General features: G+C 38.6%; 1 protein-coding gene across 3 annotated transcripts in view; it reads right to left on the bottom strand.

Moving 5' to 3' along the window:
- The window catches only part of LOC117300803 (ras-related protein Ral-A-like), a 33,721-nt gene that overhangs the window by 958 nt on the left and 13,974 nt on the right, over positions 1–18,789 (bottom strand). Inside the window, exons 2-5 of one of the 3 annotated variants that reach the window (XM_033784619.1) lie at positions 7,573–7,753; positions 6,614–6,822; positions 5,929–6,112; positions 4,857–4,994 (exon numbers count right to left, since the gene is read on the bottom strand). In XM_033784619.1, coding sequence (XP_033640510.1) covers positions 4,872–4,994; positions 5,929–6,112; positions 6,614–6,822; positions 7,573–7,671 — 615 coding nt within the window. In that variant the 5' untranslated portion in view covers positions 7,672–7,753 and the 3' untranslated portion in view covers positions 4,857–4,871. Of the gene's footprint in view, positions 1–4,361; positions 4,995–5,928; positions 6,113–6,613; positions 6,823–7,572; positions 7,754–18,789 lie in introns of those variants that run through there. The other 2 variants (XM_033784617.1, XM_033784618.1) reach the window with 2 other exon arrangements.

Below are 18,789 nucleotides of genomic sequence, written 5' to 3'. Positions count from 1 at the left end.
TCTTTTATTCCTATCTGAAGGCACACATTCCTCCAACAAGGGTGTTTTTTCTTTCATCATTTTCTCGCAACTTCGATGACCGATTGAGCCCAAATTTTCACAGGCTTGTTATTTTATGCTTATGATGGGATACACCAAGTGAGAACACTGGTCTTTGACATTTGCCAAATGTGTACAGTACCTTTAAAACAATCAAACGATTTCAAAAACCAAAGGTATACTTTGCTTTTAGAGTAACATTTCTAGAAAACTTGTAAAGATACACAAATTTTAATGACCCTCTTGTAAAGCTTGCAAGAAAACGGCGTAACATTACAAGACAAAACAAAAATCACTAAACCAAGTTTGATGATAGTCAGTTCCAATCAGCTACATTTTATTTCAGAGGCCATCTTTGTCTGGGTACCCTGACTTCATTAGCCACTGATAGCTGATAATATCTTTCAGCACCTGACTTTTGAGCCATTGCCCTGGCCTGTGTGCTGCATTCAAAACAAGTCTGGTTCCCTGTGCTCTTAAAAGCATGTACAAGCAATACATGGAGAAGTGTACCAATCTGTTCCGTCTTGGGCGCCAAACTAGTTTTGTTTTCTAAAGTGCTTATAGAAAATGAAATAAGCTAGTACGACATTCTCTTTGTGGAATGGTTAATTTACAAAATGATGTTTGACTCTTTTGTAAATAGCTTCATATCATCAAATGACATTTTCTGATAAAAACTACCTTTTGGCAGTTTGGCACCCCTATATGTCCCCAAATGTTCCAAGGATTCCTAAAGTTTACTGGACATGACACCAATAAAGTAAAATAACTGTCGGCTTAAAAAAGTTCATCAAGTCAAGTGCGCACATTTTTTTAAGCATGTGCGCGCTTGCCAGCACTCAATCCACACAGAACACGGAAATTCAGACCAGTTTTAAACGAAGCTCCACTAAAGCCATCTAAACAAAAATCAAAACAAAATGGCTGCCTAACTTATGCATACAGCAACAATACATGTACAATCCAATAGAATAGGTCGTGCAACACATGCAATACATTAGCAAGTAACTCATAAATCTTGATTAGGTTTTTGTCTCAAAAAATAATAATGCCACTTTAGCTTCATTACTATTACCTTACAATAGTGGGGGGGGGGGGAAGAAAGGAAAAAATATACAAATAAAGAATATACAATCATCATTTACAATCAAAATGATACAAACTTAAACCACATGTAACTATTAAAGTTACAATTACAAGAAAACAACTTTCAAATGTTTGTTTTAAATAATGTTTTCCTAGTCAGGGAAGCCCATCAGATTCTGCAATTGTATGGACCAATCAGGGAAGAAGTAACAAATTTCTCGTTTATAAGGCAAGTTGTAATTGGAGGAAGAGTAAAACAGTCTAGCCACGATTGGTCGATTGATTACAAATTTAAGTTTTACTATTCAATACTCGGTTTAACTTTTTAAATGACGTAATTTTGTTCATTATGTGATTAAATAAGCTTCTTTGTCTAGTAAAGGAGGAAGACTTAAAAAAAAAAAGTTTTCATCAAATATCTGCCATTTCGGTTTTCAATTTGTAGCAACAGAATAGAATGCTATAAAGCCAACTGCAAGCAAAGAACCAGTCTGACAATGTTGAACTGCATGAAATTCGGCTGGTAACCTATATCAGCTGAGCAAGATTTAAATGTGCTCAGCAATTTGTTTGTGGTTAATTATTTGTGCAAACCAACAATCTGAAATTGGGTTCCCCTTTTCAAAGCGACAGAGTCGTTCAGAGCTTGTCAGCATTTGTTAAGCTGTTAGCAATTTGCACACAATTTATTAACAGCCCAAGTCAGTGCCAAACTCGGTCATCATACAGGAGCCATTCCTTATGCTGCTCAGCACACAACCAAAACTGCTTACCAGCTAAAACACCAAAGCTTATAAAAAGTTCAATGTTACTGTTGTTGTATGTATAAACGGTTTCTAATGCACAGGAATGACACTGACTTTTAACATAAAAAGTAGGACAACTATACTGGGAGCAGGGGTGGATTTCACAAAGGTCCTAACTTAGGACTAGTCCTAGGCAATGCTAAGAGATAGGACCAGTCCTAAGTTAGGACCAGTAACTCATCCTAACTTAGGACTGGTCCTATCTCTTAGTATTGCCTAGGACTAGTCCTAAGTTAGGACTACCTTTGTGAAATTCACCCCTGGGCCTCTATGCATATGATGAGCATAGGCTTTCACAGACTTTCAAAGGGAGGTGCCTTTGGTAATCACTCCAAAAATGTATGACCTTAAAACAGAGGTTAGTTTATCGTGTCAAAAACTTCATTTAAATAAGATAAACACAATTGAATGTTTCCATAAACCAAAGGTATACTTTGCCTTTAATTAAAACTCCGTTAATCTTGTACCATTTTTTTCTGAGGGCACAAACAAAATCATAAACCAGAACACCATGCCAGAAATGTCTCAGCTTTATGACAGTCGACTGTGGTTTTGTTAAGACTCAAATTATGGAAACAAAAAGGTGCCTTTTCAGCTACTGGAACCCCAAAAGTACAAACTGGTTTCTTTTAACCAACCAACCATAAAACAACCAATATAGACACAGGTTCAGTTTGATAAAGCAGAACATCTTTCTCCGCAAAACAAAATATTGGCAGGGTACCAATCACAACAGTTGAACCAATACAGCATTTTGGCTGGTAACCTATTCCTGCTCAGCAGGTTTTTTCTGTACTTAGCAAAATTGTGTGCTTACCAGGTTTATGCCATTATTTGAGCATACTCTAGTGATCTTATAAAGGCTTTCAAGAAATTCCCGCTTACAAAATATACAAATCAAGATACCAGTCTACACCTCTGCCAACCAACCGGACTAAATTCATTCCAAGTTTTTTTTTCCTCCACTAATTTCAACTAAATAATCTTTTTAATTAACCAATTCAAATTCATAATTCTTCTCAGCGGAACAAACAATTTACAAACTTAAACCTGTACAACACCCCCAGCTGCATTTCATGCACTTGTTTTTTTTAAAGTTTTTTTTACGCCATACTTTGGTGCCGAGTGCAACAGTAATTATGCCATGCAAGAACGTGTGGAATTTTGCTATTCATTTAAAGTAAGGTCTATCCATATTGGCGGATACAGCTACGGCTCTGGCTAGATTTCCACGTCATCATGCGTTGGAAGTAAAGGGCGTCCAAAGCAACACACCTAGCAACAGCCGTAGCCGTAGCCACTACTAAGGATACAACCTTAGCATGCAAGATATTAACTCAATCAAAATACAACATTTGCACAAAGATCCAAATCACGGCTTTGTCAGAAACGTAAAACCACAACTTTCAAAATCACGTTTCAATTTCCAGCCAGGTTAAACCACATTTTTTTCAGAAAAAAAAAGAAACATAAATAATATTACAGTGTGAAGAAAAAGTCCAAGTATGTTTCATAATTAGTGTACCAAGGAGTTACAATGATGTTTTGATATGGAGTGAACAATTTTATCACAAAAGAACATTTTCACAAACAACACAAAATTTCATCTATGAAAAAAAAAAACACCCCATACAACAAGCAAATAAACAACTGCCCAAACTTGACAAAAAAAGACAGAAGTTTTAGAAGAAAATAAATAAATGGGCAACACCCATTTAAGAATTATCTTTTAAAAAAGTGGATTAGTTGACATTACTTTTAGATTCCTTTAGGGATTTGTAAACGGCTTCAACCAAAATGCAGGGCGACCAGAAATGCCCACAAATTATAACCGAGTCTTAGTCAGGGTTCCTTCCTTCAAGCCATACCCCCCCCCCCCCCCCTTTTGTAATTGCAGTTACAGTCCGGCTCCGAGTTGTAGACTTCTTTAGTTTAATGCCTACAATTTCATAAGAAAAACAAGTAACCGTTCTGTTTAGATATCGTTACAACCAAAAAATTGTCATAAAATCAGAAAAATTAGTTTGTCTAGCAGATGTGGCAACATAAAGGATAACGTTCACATTTAACGGATTAAACAGTATAATGGTTTGGTCAAAGTCAGTGTTAATTTATCATTTTGTCAGTTTTAGAAGAGTATAAGTTACAGAAATAAATGTATCTTTTGTCCTTAAAATGTGACAAAAATCAAACTCTAAGTGTAAATTTGTTCCTATAAATGAATATTTATTCAATGAAACTAAAAGTATTCTAATTATAGGCGGTGGTTAAGAGTTTATAAACTTCAAAAATGCTTCAAATATGGGTCAGTTTTTTACACGCATCAAGGTTTAAGGCGCTTTGAAATAATGAGGGAAGTGAACCAATAACCATGAGAAAAATGTTCAGAGGTTGACAAGAATATGATATAGTTTTTAGTGGTGTCTCTTTTTTTTCAATGATTGAATATCTTTTGGAAAAATTATAGACGACTGGCGAAGTAGAAAGAATTTTGAAAATCTTATGTAGGTATGTTTCATAGTTCTAGGAGAAGATACTTCTAATTCAATCAAAAGCACCTAAAAGCGCCTTGATGTACCCATTTTGGACTGTTATAGATACTTCTAATTCAATCAAAAGCACCTAAAAGCGCCATAATGTACCCATTTCGGACTTTCATAGATACTTCTTATTTAACTAAAAGCACCTAAAAGCGCCTTGATGTACCCCTTTCAGGCTCTCATAAGATACTTGTATTTCAATCAAAATCACCTAAAAGCGCCTTGCTGTACCCTTTCCCTTAATGACTCCCAAACCCAAAGCACCTGAAAGTACCTCGATGTACCCACTGGCTACCAAACCCCTTTACTTTTTTTTCATTGTTTGTATAATACACATGAGATTAACATCCACTTGGTTAGAAAACATTCAGTATGGACGCACAACAATCACACAGCCTCACAGGATGACACACTTCCGTTTATGCCGCCCCGGTGTGTCTTTGCTCTTGCTCTTGCCGTTCTGTTTCTGGTTTTCTTTCGCCTTCTGCTCGCGGATTTTCCGCATGAGGTCATAGAACGACTGCGAGGGAGAAAGAAAATGTCAAGAAATCATTGCCTAATACCTTAAGGCTTGAATTTTACAGCCAGTGTCCATACAAGTAAACTCAAGACAGGACACGACCACAGGTCTTGTTGTTTTCAATTCAACACTTCATTTTATTTATTGTGGTTGTAAAGCCAACGACTCTCAGAAAAGCATGATTTGATCGGGATCCCAGTAGTGGAAAGCCAGGAAAAATACGCCAACCCGACCACCCAACATCTCTGTCTCAAATGTTAAGTTTGAGTCTTACAAACATCTTTCAATCCTGCCGAATGTCACCCATAGAAAAAAAGAGATACATCTTCTCTTACTGTTTGTTCAAATGAAACAGTTTCGATGATGAAACTGTGTTTTCATTTCGACTCCGGTCTCTTCTCATTTTGATTCTGGTCTTGTATTTTCTTCTGGTCATCTTCCCTAAACCTCCCCCTTGCCTCCTTTTTCTTTTCTGTCTCTCTTTCAGTTCATCTCTTTTCACCTTCTAAACCCTTATAAGGTGCTAAATAATTGGGTCTCAGAACTCATCACTGCAATAACCTATCTTTCTGAAAGTTTGTATATACTCAGCGCCTTGAGTACCTTGTTTGGTAGATACGTGCACTATATAAGACTTCTATATGTCCCACTGGACTGCTTCCATTACACCAGTATACCTGTTTATGCGAGTTGTTTTGTTATGTAGCCTTTGAGAAAGACTCTGCTAGGTTTAAAACGTCAGGCCATTAACTGTTTTTCCCATTTATACCAAACCTCATTTTGGCTGGTAAGCAGTTTGCAACACCAAATTCTATTTACTCATCTTCTATTTTGACCGAATCAAATTTTGAGCAAACCTTGTTGACGTTTTTCCTTGTTTTAATCTATTTACTCATCTTCTACTTTGACCGAATCTATCAAATTAAGAGCAAACCTTGTCGACGTTTTCTCTTGTCTTAGCGGATGTCTCTACGTAGGGAACTTTCCATCCTGCAGCTCGGTTCTGTGCCTCCTCTTGACTCACTTGCCGCTTGTCGTCTAAATCTGCTTTGTTTCCAACGAGTAGGAACGGAATCATGTCCTCTGTTTTATCGCACTTCACTCTCAAAATCTGCTCCCTGGTGAAATCATTTGCACATAAGAAAATATCTTTAGTGAAATTCTAGCATGTAACGGGTCTGATACTTCACGGAGGTAACAAAGGCGATTGCCTCCATGCGCCCCCCCCCCCCCCCCCCCCCCGGTCATTGCCTCCATGCCCTTGAAATGTGTGCTTCTATGGGTGCGTTCGATTAGCTTCCCTGTGTCGACTCCGCGGTGCTCACTCGGGTGAGCCCCCGACATGAGCTAATCCAACGATCACTCACCCTCTCGTTGTGACGTCATGCAACTGGGGCCAGCCCCCAATCTACCCACTCCACAAGCAGGGCACTTGGGGCTGACCCAGGTGAGCCCCTGGAATGACGTCAAAGCTATTCGAACGTACCGGGGCAGACCAGGGTCGACCCAGGGAAGCTAATCGAACGCACCTTGTATGAAGTGGGTATGGTTTATTGTGGACTTACACCACATAATCCGGATTTGGGTAAAACGCATTTTGGGGACACTTTCGCCCTCACCTGAATTCCGACGTGGTAGCAAACGATTCTTGCTCTGTGATGCTAAACACGCACAGGAAGCCCTCGCCTGACCTGAAGTAGTTATCTCGTATGGCTGCATAATCTTCTTGTCCTGCTGTATCGAGGATGTCTATTTGTACCTCTTCACCGTCGAGTGTTATCTTCTTGCGATAACTGTCTGCTTTAGTCGGCTCATAGTCTTCCACAAACTACAAGACAAAAGAAAATCATTGATGAGGGTAAACTACACACATATTTAAAGGCACTGGACACTCGTAGAAGGTTACTTGGTAATTAGCAACGGAGAGCTGTTGATAGTATAAAACATTGTGAGAACCAACATGACTCAAAAGAGATTTACACATGGTGCTACCGCTAACTTCACCTGATTATAATCATTATACTCCCACTGTGCACAGCCGTGCAAAGTTTCACATCCTATGTATTATTTTGGTTTATGGTTTCACATCCTATGTATTATTTGGTTTATGGTAACACCACATGTATATTTACTTGTGGCGTGTCATGGCCTAGCGGTTAAGAGCATCGGACTCAAGCTCTGGTGTTTCTGATCGGCAGACTGTGGGTTCAAATCCACTAGTCATGACACTTGTGTCCTTAAGCAAGACACTTAATCATGATGCTTCGTCCTTCGAATGGGATGTTAAGCCATTGGTCCCGTGTGTTGTGTAACTCACATAAAAGAACCCAGTGTACTTCTCGTAAAGAGAAGGAGGTTAGCCCCAGTGTTCCTGGCTGGATTGGCAGCATATTGTCTACAGCACCTCGTTAAACCATTACATGGTGCTATGTAAAAGGAGTAGCACTACATGTATATAAGAAGCCACTAATATTATTATTACTACAGTTGTTCTTTTGAGAACTTGTCTTGCTATATTTTCTACTGTCGCGGAGTAGATGTTTACTAAATGCTACTTATCAAACCTGTACTTCCTCACCTCATCATACATGAACTGTAGTGTCAGAGCAGACTTGCCCACCCCTCCACTGCCCACCATGATGACCTTGTGTAGGGGTAATGCCTTAGGGGTCGGCATGGTGTCGTTCTTGTCTTCTTGTCCGTCAAGAATAGAGAAAACCGATCCTTGTGATCCCTAGAATTTACTTCCTGAGCAGTGCCTATCAGAGAAAAGAAAGATAAACAAAGATTGAAATCATCTACGATCAAAGAAGGTTATTTTCACCGGACTGAAACCTTCTTAAGACCCAATTCACCTGACGTCATCATCAGAATAATCATGGATGCGCCATTTTGGTGTTCAATGTCACTGTGCATTATTCAGTGAAGTGCGCATTTTAGGCGACGCAGAGTTTACACGTAAACGTATTGCCCACCAAAATGGCACAGTCGCCGCGTGTGACATGCGTGCAAGGGGCCAGAACGTGTGGGTCGTATCGGAAGTGGAGACTACAGCTTCACTGTTGGTGAGAGTGTTGCTATGGGCAGTCAGGTTGGTGTACATGTACATGGTATAGTGATGCCTTGCCTCGCCTTCCACCTCTGGGACTCTAGTTCGAATCCCACTAGGGGCACTAGTCCTATACTTTAACCTATTCAAATGCTGTCCTCTAAACTTACTGTCCTCAAATAGGAATCCTTTGTATTTTTGTGTTCCCACGTTTTTTCTTGAGCTTGTTTAGGGAGAGATTGTGTAGGTAATGTACGCTCATTTCTCATAAACAGAAACACATCAGAGTTCAACTGCATATTTCAAGTACACATGTATGTTTATAATGCAAGGCTATGTATGTACATATATACCTCCAGCTTCACTTTTGCTATACTAATATTGCATTTTCTACATCAGAACCAATCATAATGCATTTTATCTTCAAGTACGCGCTAATCCTCCAATCAGATTCGCAGAATGGAGTGGTGATAAAAACCTATATTGCACGGCTAATATCACCACCATGCGTATTGTGTGTTCTATGTCACGCGCCAAGTTTGCTTGAAGATATACGTTATCACACGCGCGCTCGTGGAAATACAGAAAATATAGCGCGTCTGCGTCCCATATCCAACTCGGCCTTTGGCCTTGTTGGATATGGGACGCAGAAGCGCTATATTTTTCCCTATTCCACTCGCGCTTGTGTGATAACTTATATAGTACCTACTTGTTATTACTATGATAATTATTCACAAACACACTCAAAACTTCAAGTGTGATTCAGATAAAAATATTTCAAGTGTCTATTTCTTTGTAACTAAAACGGACTGAGATGGTGTACAAATGAAAGATCCATGATGGAACATGTGGGAGAGGAAGCACAAGATCATAGAGCTATATCCTTTCTCTATGATAAGACACGTCAGTAAATGTAGTCCGGTATGCAAAAGCTGTGTGGAATTCCATCCTGAAATGATAAAGAATCACAGCAGGATCTTGCCACTACCCTGCTAGGAGGTTATGATACGCTGCGAGGGGTCCGTGGCTTGACCATACAGGAATTTGTGTCTGAACCTATTACAATGATACGCAAGAGGAAGGAAGGCTTATATTGAGTAGCGCTATGATGGGACTCTTGGGACCAATTGGTATTCTCCATGCATGACCCACCTTTAAAGGGAAGGTGTACATTTAGTTAGCACTCTTTAAATTAGTGGCAAATAAAAGCTTACTTGACAGTAGCTTTCGATAGTATTTAAAGCATTTTGAAAAATTCATCATGTCCACTGGTTATGGACAAATTTGTCAGTTTTCACCTCCAAAATTTGAATCAGAGAAGCGCTACGAACAGTAACGTCTCTCAGATTATGTAGTCCAATCACAGATCAACCGCTTTTTTCCCTCGGCGATTTCTCAAAACCGCGACCACCTTTTGAAATGAAATGTTTACAGTTTAGTTTCATAGTATATTTATTTGTGTAGGTTTAAAACAATCAAATGGTTACAAAAACCAAAGGCATATTTTCCCTTTAACAGAGTTTTGATTGTAATAAAACCTGTTATGCAAATACGTACGGTTCACAGATTGCATCTGTCTCCAATATTAAAATGTTTAGCATGACTGCATGTACATTACCACTTGAGTACATGTACATACATGTACAATGAGATAAAATGTTCGCAACACATTCCCAGATGTTACAGATTACGTTTGTACGTCTGCATTATGAAGCTTTAACCAAGTTGTATGTGCCTCACGTGGTAGACAAGTTGTAACATTATACATGTAAATCGATGAACAGACACAAACATTTCATGCCCAAAGTACTTTTAAATTTGTCTTAAAGGGTCTAGGTACTTTTTGTAGAACACAAAACACAATGTCCACAGACTTATACGATTTGAAGATTGATGATAGAAAGCTTCCCTTAAAATATTACTTACTGAGGTGCTGTAGTTTTTGAGAAATGAGTACCAAGACAAGTCAAGAAAAATATTTTTTTTCTGAGTGACACAAAAACTATTTTAATTATGTAAAAAGTGATTTTGTGACATTGTTCTACTAATTTCTCAAAAACCAGAGCACCTCAGCAAGTAATATTTAAAGGGAAGCCTTCTATTATCGTCATCTTCAATTTGTGTCAAGTTTTTTCAATGTAAATGCAAACAAAAATTAACGGCCTGTTGTTATGACTCTAGCTGAGTCATTCCCGAAAGCTAAATTTATTGTAAATGTGCAGACATTGTGTTTTGTGTTAAAAAAAGTACCCCAATCCTAGGCAAAGTTTTGGAACCGTTCGATTGTTTTACAAACTGAGAAGCGTTACTGATTCAAGTAACTTTTAAGTGAAATGTTTTTCAAAATGATTTTTACTATTGAAAGCTGTTGTAGGCTTCTATTGCCATTAATTTCAAGCGTATACCTTCCCAAACGGTTACCTTCCCTTTAAAGCCATTGGACACTTTCGGTAAACAGTATTGTCCAAGGGCCCACACTTCGTATAAAAAATAACAAACCTGTGAAAATTTAGGCTCAATCGGTCATCGGGGTCGGGAGAAAATAACGGGGAAAACCCACCCTTGTTTCCGCAAGTTTCGCCGTGTCATGACATGTGTTTAAAATAAATCCCTAATTCTCGACAACAAGAATTGATAATTGTTTTAATGTTTTCTCGATAAGTAAACCATTTCATGGAATAATATTTCAAGAGAAGTCTTTCACCATTACCTTCTGTAAACCCTGTAAGTTATTTGTAAATCTGTGAACTTTTTTTTTTTCTGTGCCGAAAGTGTATAATGACTTTAAACCACAGCTTCATTACTCCTTTCGAAAACCGTAAATTCTAAACAAAATTTCAAAAATACTAACCTTAACTGTGTATTGTTGAAATTTATTAAAGAATTGTTTACACACCTTCAGGTTTTAGCATTGTACTTAGTGAATGTACATTGACATATTTATCATACAAATCTGACAAAAGCCAGGCTATACTACGCCTCTACACTCCCACGTGTCAAGCGGACTGTATCTACAGTACATGGTAATCATAGGGCAATGATAATCATCAATGACAGGTGATGGGTAGTAGTTACTGAGTATTCCCTCAACTCAATGCCACGGGCGAAAATGATAAAATACAGCCTTCAAGTGGCTTAGGAGCTATTACTGTACTCAGCCTGTGCACATTGCTGCTCAATAGCAAAACTACAATGTGCATTTAGATTTGCCTGGTGCCCACATGTAAATTGTTTAAATTTCTGTACAGCGATATTAATGGCAGTGGACACTATTGGTAATAACTCAAAATATTTATTAGCATAAAACCTGACTTGGTAACGAGTAATGGGGAGAGGTTGATAGTATAAAACATTGTGAGAAATGGCACCTCTGAAGTGACGTATTTTTTGAGGAAGAACTAATTTTCCACGGATTTGATTTTGAGACCTCAGATTTAGAAATCCAGCACACAACTTAGTGTGACAAGGGTGTTTTTCTTTCATAGTTATCTCGCAACTTCGACGACCAATTTTCACAGGTTCATTATTTTATGCATGTTGAGATACCCTAAGTGAAAAGACTGGTCTTTGACAATTACCAATAGTGTCCACTGTCTTTAAAGGCAGCGCGCGATTTTCACAGCTCAAGTTAAGTTGGTACACAAACATATGTAGGTCAAAATAGGTTTGTGAAAGCTGCATTTTGTTCGCATTAGAGAAAAAAAAGGAAGTTAAACTTATATTGAATTAACACAAGTAAGCGATCATCCATTTTTTAACAATGCAGCTGGCAATGCTCAAGACAAACATCAACGCCTTGCCAGCCAAGTCTGCTGACGTGACAAATTTAGTTTAGATTGAAAACACTCGGCCTACTATCATGACTATACATTACACACACTGATCGCCCAAGTCTCTTCACTGCAGACTAATTATTTCCCAACAGGCGCATCTACTATTAATTATTTACCACAGTGACTGATGCAACTGTTAAGTGAATATCCATGACAGAGTTAATAGGGTCCCTAAAACCAACTGTATGCTCTTTGCCTTTAAAGGGTCTGGGTTCCTTTTTGTACAACATGAATAATGAAAGAAAACACCCTCAGTGCACAAAATTGTGAGACTTTCAGATGCCTAATAAAACGCTTCAAACCCATGGACATCTTTATTTGAGTGAGAAATTACCTCTTTCCCAAAAACTACATGTTTGACTATGTTACTTCAGAGGAAGTCGTTTCTCAAAATGTTAGAATGTTAAAATCTCTGTTGCGCGTTACCAAGTAAGTTTTTATGCTAATAATTATTTTGAGTAATTACCACAACGTGTCAAGTGCCTTTAAACTCCACATTGCACTGCTTAGCAAAATTACAATGTGCATAATCTACGACCTGACTACACACACATTTTGTGTTGTAAATTTCTGTATGGAGAAATTAAAGGCAGTGTATATGACAATAAAAACTTAGGCCCTAATTGCTGAGAAGCACTGAAGCTCTCCGTTGCTCGTTACCAAGTAAGTATTTATGCTAGCAATTATTTTTTAGTAATAACCAACCATGTCCAGTGCCTTTAAAGCCATTGGACCCTTTGGGTACAGAAAAAGAAGAAAAAAAGTTCACAGATTTACAGGGTTTACAGAAGGTAATGGTGAAAGACTTCTCTTGAAATATTAGTCCATGAAATGCTTTACTTTTTGAGAAAACATCAAAACAATATAAATTCTCGTTAGCGAGAATTACGGATTTATTATAAACACCATGTCATGACACGGCGAAACGTGCGGAAACAAGGGTGGGTTTTCCCGTTATTTTCTCCCGACTCCGATGACCGACTGAGCCTAAATTTCCACAGGTTTGTTATTATATATAGAAGTTGTGATACACGAAGTGTGGGCCTTGGACAATACTGTTTACCGAAAGGGTACAATGGCTTTAACCTCCACATTGCACTGCTTAGCAAAATTACAATGTGCATAACCTACGACCTGACTACATTGTACATACACATTTTATATTGTAAATTTCTGTATGGAGAAATTAAAGGCAGTGTAATATGACAATAAAAACTTAGGCCCTAATTGCTGAGAAGCAATGAAGCTCTCCGTTGCTCGTTACCAAGTTTTTATGCTAGCAATTATTTCGAGTAAAACCAACCATGTCCAGTGCCTTTAAAGCCATAGCTGTTTATGACACGTGTATGACATGAGGGTACTAACTAAAGCCATGAGCTATAGTGAGTTAATAATTGACTCGGACTAAGCTGAGAGCTTCAGGACAAACTGTCTCTACCTTTAGGGTCTGGTTGATGATGTTTCTACCTTTAGGGTCTGGTTGATGATAGACGTCATGATGGATCTCTAATTGGGATGTGGTCTAATGACCTGGGCACAATTTCATGGCGCTTCGTCACTCGTACTCCTGTGTGTTGTGCAATGTTTGTAAAAGAACCCAATTACTTTTATAGTTAAGAGCAAAAATTTATTACCAGTCGTTCTTGCAGTGGCTGCTGAATGTACCACAGTAGTGTACGTATACATGACATACCTAGTAAAGTTTACTGTAAACCAGTATAAGTTGCTACATACATGTAAATGGGTCTCATAATCCAAAAACTGCCCTGAGTATTCTACATGTTTTACCCTTGTATTGTACAACATTACTTTCCCGAATTCTGTGAAAAAAATACACAAAGGCAAATCACTTGGTTGAGATTGGAACCCACAATGCTTGCATTATAGAGCAGAGTCTTACCACTAGACCACCGAGCTGGCATGGTGGATAGAGGCAGTTTAAATCCTATGTGTTAGCAGTTGGTATAGCAATGATTTTGATAGAGGTACTACAGTTTCGCACGAAACAAACTAGACTCCCTGCGCGGAGAGTGTGGGCCCAGTATCTGTACATAATTATGTAGGATACGTGCACTTAAGACTCATTTGGCGTGTCATGGCCGAGAAGTGTAGTTCATCAGACCCGAGCACTTGTGTTGTCAGCAGCAGAGTGTGGGTTCAAATCCCAGTCATGTCACTTGTGCCCTTGACTTGCGCATGGCACTTAAAACCATAATTGCATTGTAAAAAGTTGCAGCCAGGCTCCTAGTGGAAGATACCAATGCAACCATGCCTACCCATCCTTTGCTCATAAGCAAACCTTTAGCATCAAACAACTTTGCTTACAGTTTTAAAGGATTACCAGCTAAAGTATCATGTTACGGTGCACCGTTTGGGACCAGCTCCCTGCTCATTTTTGCTAAGCAGAAATGTTTAAGTACTATTTTTTTCGCTTTTCAAGCAGCTCAATGAAATTGGGCCCAGATCACTGTGACTGTTAGCATAGAGGTTAGAATTAATACCTGTTACTATGAAACAACCCGTAGCATACAGTACAGTGCGAGCTCGCCGTCAAAATGTGGTCCCGAGAATGGGACTTGACGATGTCGTTTCTTACTCTGCACGTTGTTATTGGAAAATCTCCCCAAATGGGGAGATGTACAAAACCAATGGGAGCATGCTGTGAGTAACTTGAACTATCCCTTCTGTTTGATTTCCAGTCTCGAGGGATCTCCATCTTGTTTGAGGTGGAACACTCCATTATGACCAGAGGGAGTTCAGGTACACAGTGAATTACTGCAAATCGAATTATAGGGGCATACACACTCTGGAATTGATAAATTTATCCTTCATCAAGTCCTACGTTACCTAGACTTGGTTCAAGTCCCATTCTCGTGTGAGAGGTCCCTAAGCTATTACCTCAAATTACTATGAAACAACCCGTAGCATACAGTACAGTGCGCGCTCGCCGTCAAAATGTGGTCCCGAGAATGGGACTTGACGATGTCGTTTCTTACCCTGCACGTTGTTATTGGAAAATCTCCCCAAATGGGGAGATGTACAAAACCAATGGGAGCATGGAAGCGTTGCCCTGCTGGTAAAATATTCATTGTACTCTGTGACATCACTATAGAAGACGTTGTAAGGCACGCGTCTATACGCGGCATGGGTCTATACGCGGCACGCACGTCGGGTGGGTAAACTCATTAGCAGGCAGGGGGTGTCGGTGTCATAAGTCCTTTTATTGCACTTCCCAAAATTCAAATTTTTTACAAACAAAACCGACCCCAATGTATGTTACAACGTATTACTTAAATTCAAATGAACATTTAGTGCTTTCTTTTTTATAATTAATTGGTTGTTAAAAAATGTATTTCAATCATCAACTAAGTACTTAACCCACAAGTGACAAATGATCTAGTCTTCTTTTTGGGTGCGTTTGATTGGTCAAAACGTATCACGTAACAATGTTACATATTTCATAAGTGAATACATTTACATACCAGGCGACTGTGACATCGTCAATTCCCTGTCTCGCATGCGGAACAGGTTTTGGAATGCAGAGCGTCACACAACAGTAGTTTCCTGGGGATGGCACGGGATTGGGACTTGAGTCAAGTCTATACGATACAAAAGTACAGTACAGTGTGCAGTAACTTCTGGAAAATCACATTGTTTCCTGTTTAGGCCTTGATGTGTTTAGCATTTAGGGATTGGCATGATTTCATATAACTCTTTAAGCCCATGCTGTTTGCGTTTTGAACTTTTCTTTTAAAGACACTGGACACTATTGGTAGATGTCAAAGACTAGCCTTCACAGTTGGTGTATCTCAACATACGCATAAAATAACAAGCCTGTGAAAATTTGAGCTAAATTGGTCGTCATAGTTGCGAGATAATAATGAAAGTAAAAACACCCTGGTCACACGAAGTTGTGTGCTTTCAGATGCTTGATTTCGAAAAAAATATATCTTGCTGATTTGTGTTGCCTTGGTACATCCCAAAGTCAAAAGTCTTTCCAGAGCTATTTTGCCCTCTTATTATCTCAAAAACACAACCTGACCACCTTTTTAAATGAAATGTTCACAGGTTATTTTGTAACTTTTTTTATCTACATTTGCAAAGGATTAAACCAATCGAAAGATTCCAAAAACTACATTCCCTTTAAAACTGTCACACAAGAATGTTTAGATATTGCAAAGTTTCAGACTAAATATTAATTTTTGATACTCACACATCCGTGTATGGGTAAAACCAAAAATTAATATTCTTTATCCCCGATGCAAATTTAACATCTATTATTTCAGACTAAAATTCGACACCATTCTAGATGCATCTCAAAATATTCTTGTATACACATTTTGAGGTGCCCGTCCCTTCCCGAAAACATTAACGAACGGTAGAAGGCTGTACATATAAGTGTACATTTCCTAAATCAAATTTACTCAGCACTGAAGTGTACATCCCATATTTCATAATGAACGTGATGTTATCAGCCTGTACATGCACATGTAGCTGCCAGCAGTCTACCCTTCCCAGCATAATTCATTTGTACACATTAATGCGGAAAACCAAATTGAGTACGTGCACTTAGCGACGGCGAACTGATTCAATAATCTTGATTAACTTTAAGCTCTACATATTTTCCACAAATACGGCTGACGATATTCGTGCCCAACCAAAACAACAACCAAATTGCAGTCTGTGTGTGTGTTAAACATGTTTAAAAAGGCACTGGACACTATTGTTAATTACTCAAAATAATTGTTAGCATAAAAACTGGCTTGGTAAACGAGCAATGGGGAGCTGAAGATAGTATAAAACACTGTGAGAAACGGCTCTACCTCTGAAGTAACATAGTTTCTGAGAAAGAGGTAATTTCTTCGTATGCAAATATTAAAAGAATTCAGGCCTGAAGTCTTTTAATTATTTTTAGGCATCTGAAAGCACATAAATTTGTGCAACAAGGGTGTTTTTTTCTTCGTTATTTTCTTGCAGTCATCAATGGCCAATTGAGCCCAAATTTGTACTGGTCTATCACAATTACCGAAAGGTGTCCAGTGTCTTAAATGCGCTGTGTCGGATATTATTTTGGGACATGGTCATGATGGTTGTTAGACGCTGAATGCATTAGGAAGCCTTCAGGCATTGGACATGTTGGAGTGGCGAGGATCTCTGATGTTCAATCCTTGGAGACCACTCTCAAAAGAGCTTGCTTGGGTGTTGTACCTGGGCACGTAGACAAACAAATGCTGATACATACATGTAGCAAGTGCATGTATGTGTGACTGTTAAAGACATTGGTACAGAAAAAAAGAAAAAGTTCACAGATTTACAAATAATTTACAGGGTTTACAGAAGGTAATGGTGAAAGACTTCTCTTGAAATATTAGTCCATGAAATGCTTTACTTTTTGAGAAAACGGTAAAACAATATAATATTTGTTTTATAAACACATGTCATGACACGGCGAAACGCGCGAAAACAGGAGTGGGTTTTCCCGTTATTTTCTCCCGACTCCGATTGTCCGATTGAGCCTAAATTTTCACAGGATTGTTATTTTATGTATAAGTTGTGATACACGAAGTGTGGGACTTGGACAATACTGTTTACCGAAAGGGTCCAATGGCTTTAAAGGTAGGGTTTGGTAAATACATGTATGCCACAAATAAATGACATAAAAACTAGGGTAGGATCCGTGGCCACACCATTGTACACGTTTGGTAAATATTAATTTAAAAACTGACTTGGTAACAAGCATTGGAGAGCTGTTGATAGTATAAAACATTGTGGGAAACGACTCTCTCTGAAGTAACATAGTTATTCGAGAGAGAGGTAAAATACTAAAAGCACACCAATTCGTCCAACAATGAACAATGGTGTTTTTTCTTTCATCATTTCTCCAATTTCGATGACCAATTGAGCCCAAATCTTCACAGGCTTGTTTTTTTATGGTTATGTTGGGATACACCAAGTGAGAAGACTGGTCTTTGACAGTTACCAAACGTGTACCTTCCCTTTAAAACCACAAAAAAAGTGTATAGAAGGCAGCTACATGTAGATTATGTGTACACTGTACACAACTGAAAGATGACTGGAAACAAAACCTGAAACCTTCTTTTTACTAACACCTAAAACCATACAGGAAGGAAACTTTAACATAGAAATGATCTCAGGTTCAAATGACTATACTTCCTGATAATGATATCACTAACAGTCAAACCCACATCCAGCCATATTAAACAGCACCCATTGACAAACGATGTCACATTAGGATTCGAACTGCCTCTAGCTACCGGGCAATCTTGGTAGTCTAGTTGGTAAGACACTGCTCTAGAAGTGCAAGGGTCGTGGGTTCAAATCCCACACGAGTAACATGCCTGTGATATTTTTTCACAGGACTCGGGAAAGTACTGAGTTTACAGTGCTAACACACATCGGTGTATGGGTAAAAACCAAAATGAATATACTTTATTCCTGATGCAAATTTAACATCTATTAGATGTCACATTGTTAAAATAGAGAGTGACCAGGACTGATACTTCACGGAGGTATTGAATTGCCTCCATGCCCCCTTGTCATTGCCTTGGTGCCCTACAATGCTCCAGTAGAAATTTACAGTTTCCTCATAAGGTGCCCTTTACCAAAAAGAAAATGCCTTGATGCCCCTTCAAAAAACGAGGCATACAGGCCTGGAGTGACTATCTATATACAGACTGGCATCATGTATAACTTTGTACCCAAAAATAATGTGTACACTCTGGGGCATTCCTGGCAGGCAAGATACAGGACTAGTCTTGTACAGCAAGCTTCACATTTTCTGTCACAATTTTAATAAATTGAAGATGGGGGGATGTACACGTACAATGTACCCGGTAGTATAATACTGTATTCATAGATACCTCAGACAGTTTCGCTATTCCTATTGGTGGAG

This window comes from Asterias rubens, chromosome 16 (assembly GCF_902459465.1).
Source record: "Asterias rubens chromosome 16, eAstRub1.3, whole genome shotgun sequence".
Taxonomy (NCBI): Eukaryota; Metazoa; Echinodermata; class Asteroidea; order Forcipulatida; family Asteriidae; genus Asterias; species Asterias rubens.
This window is presented reverse-complemented; position numbering and strand designations above follow the sequence as displayed.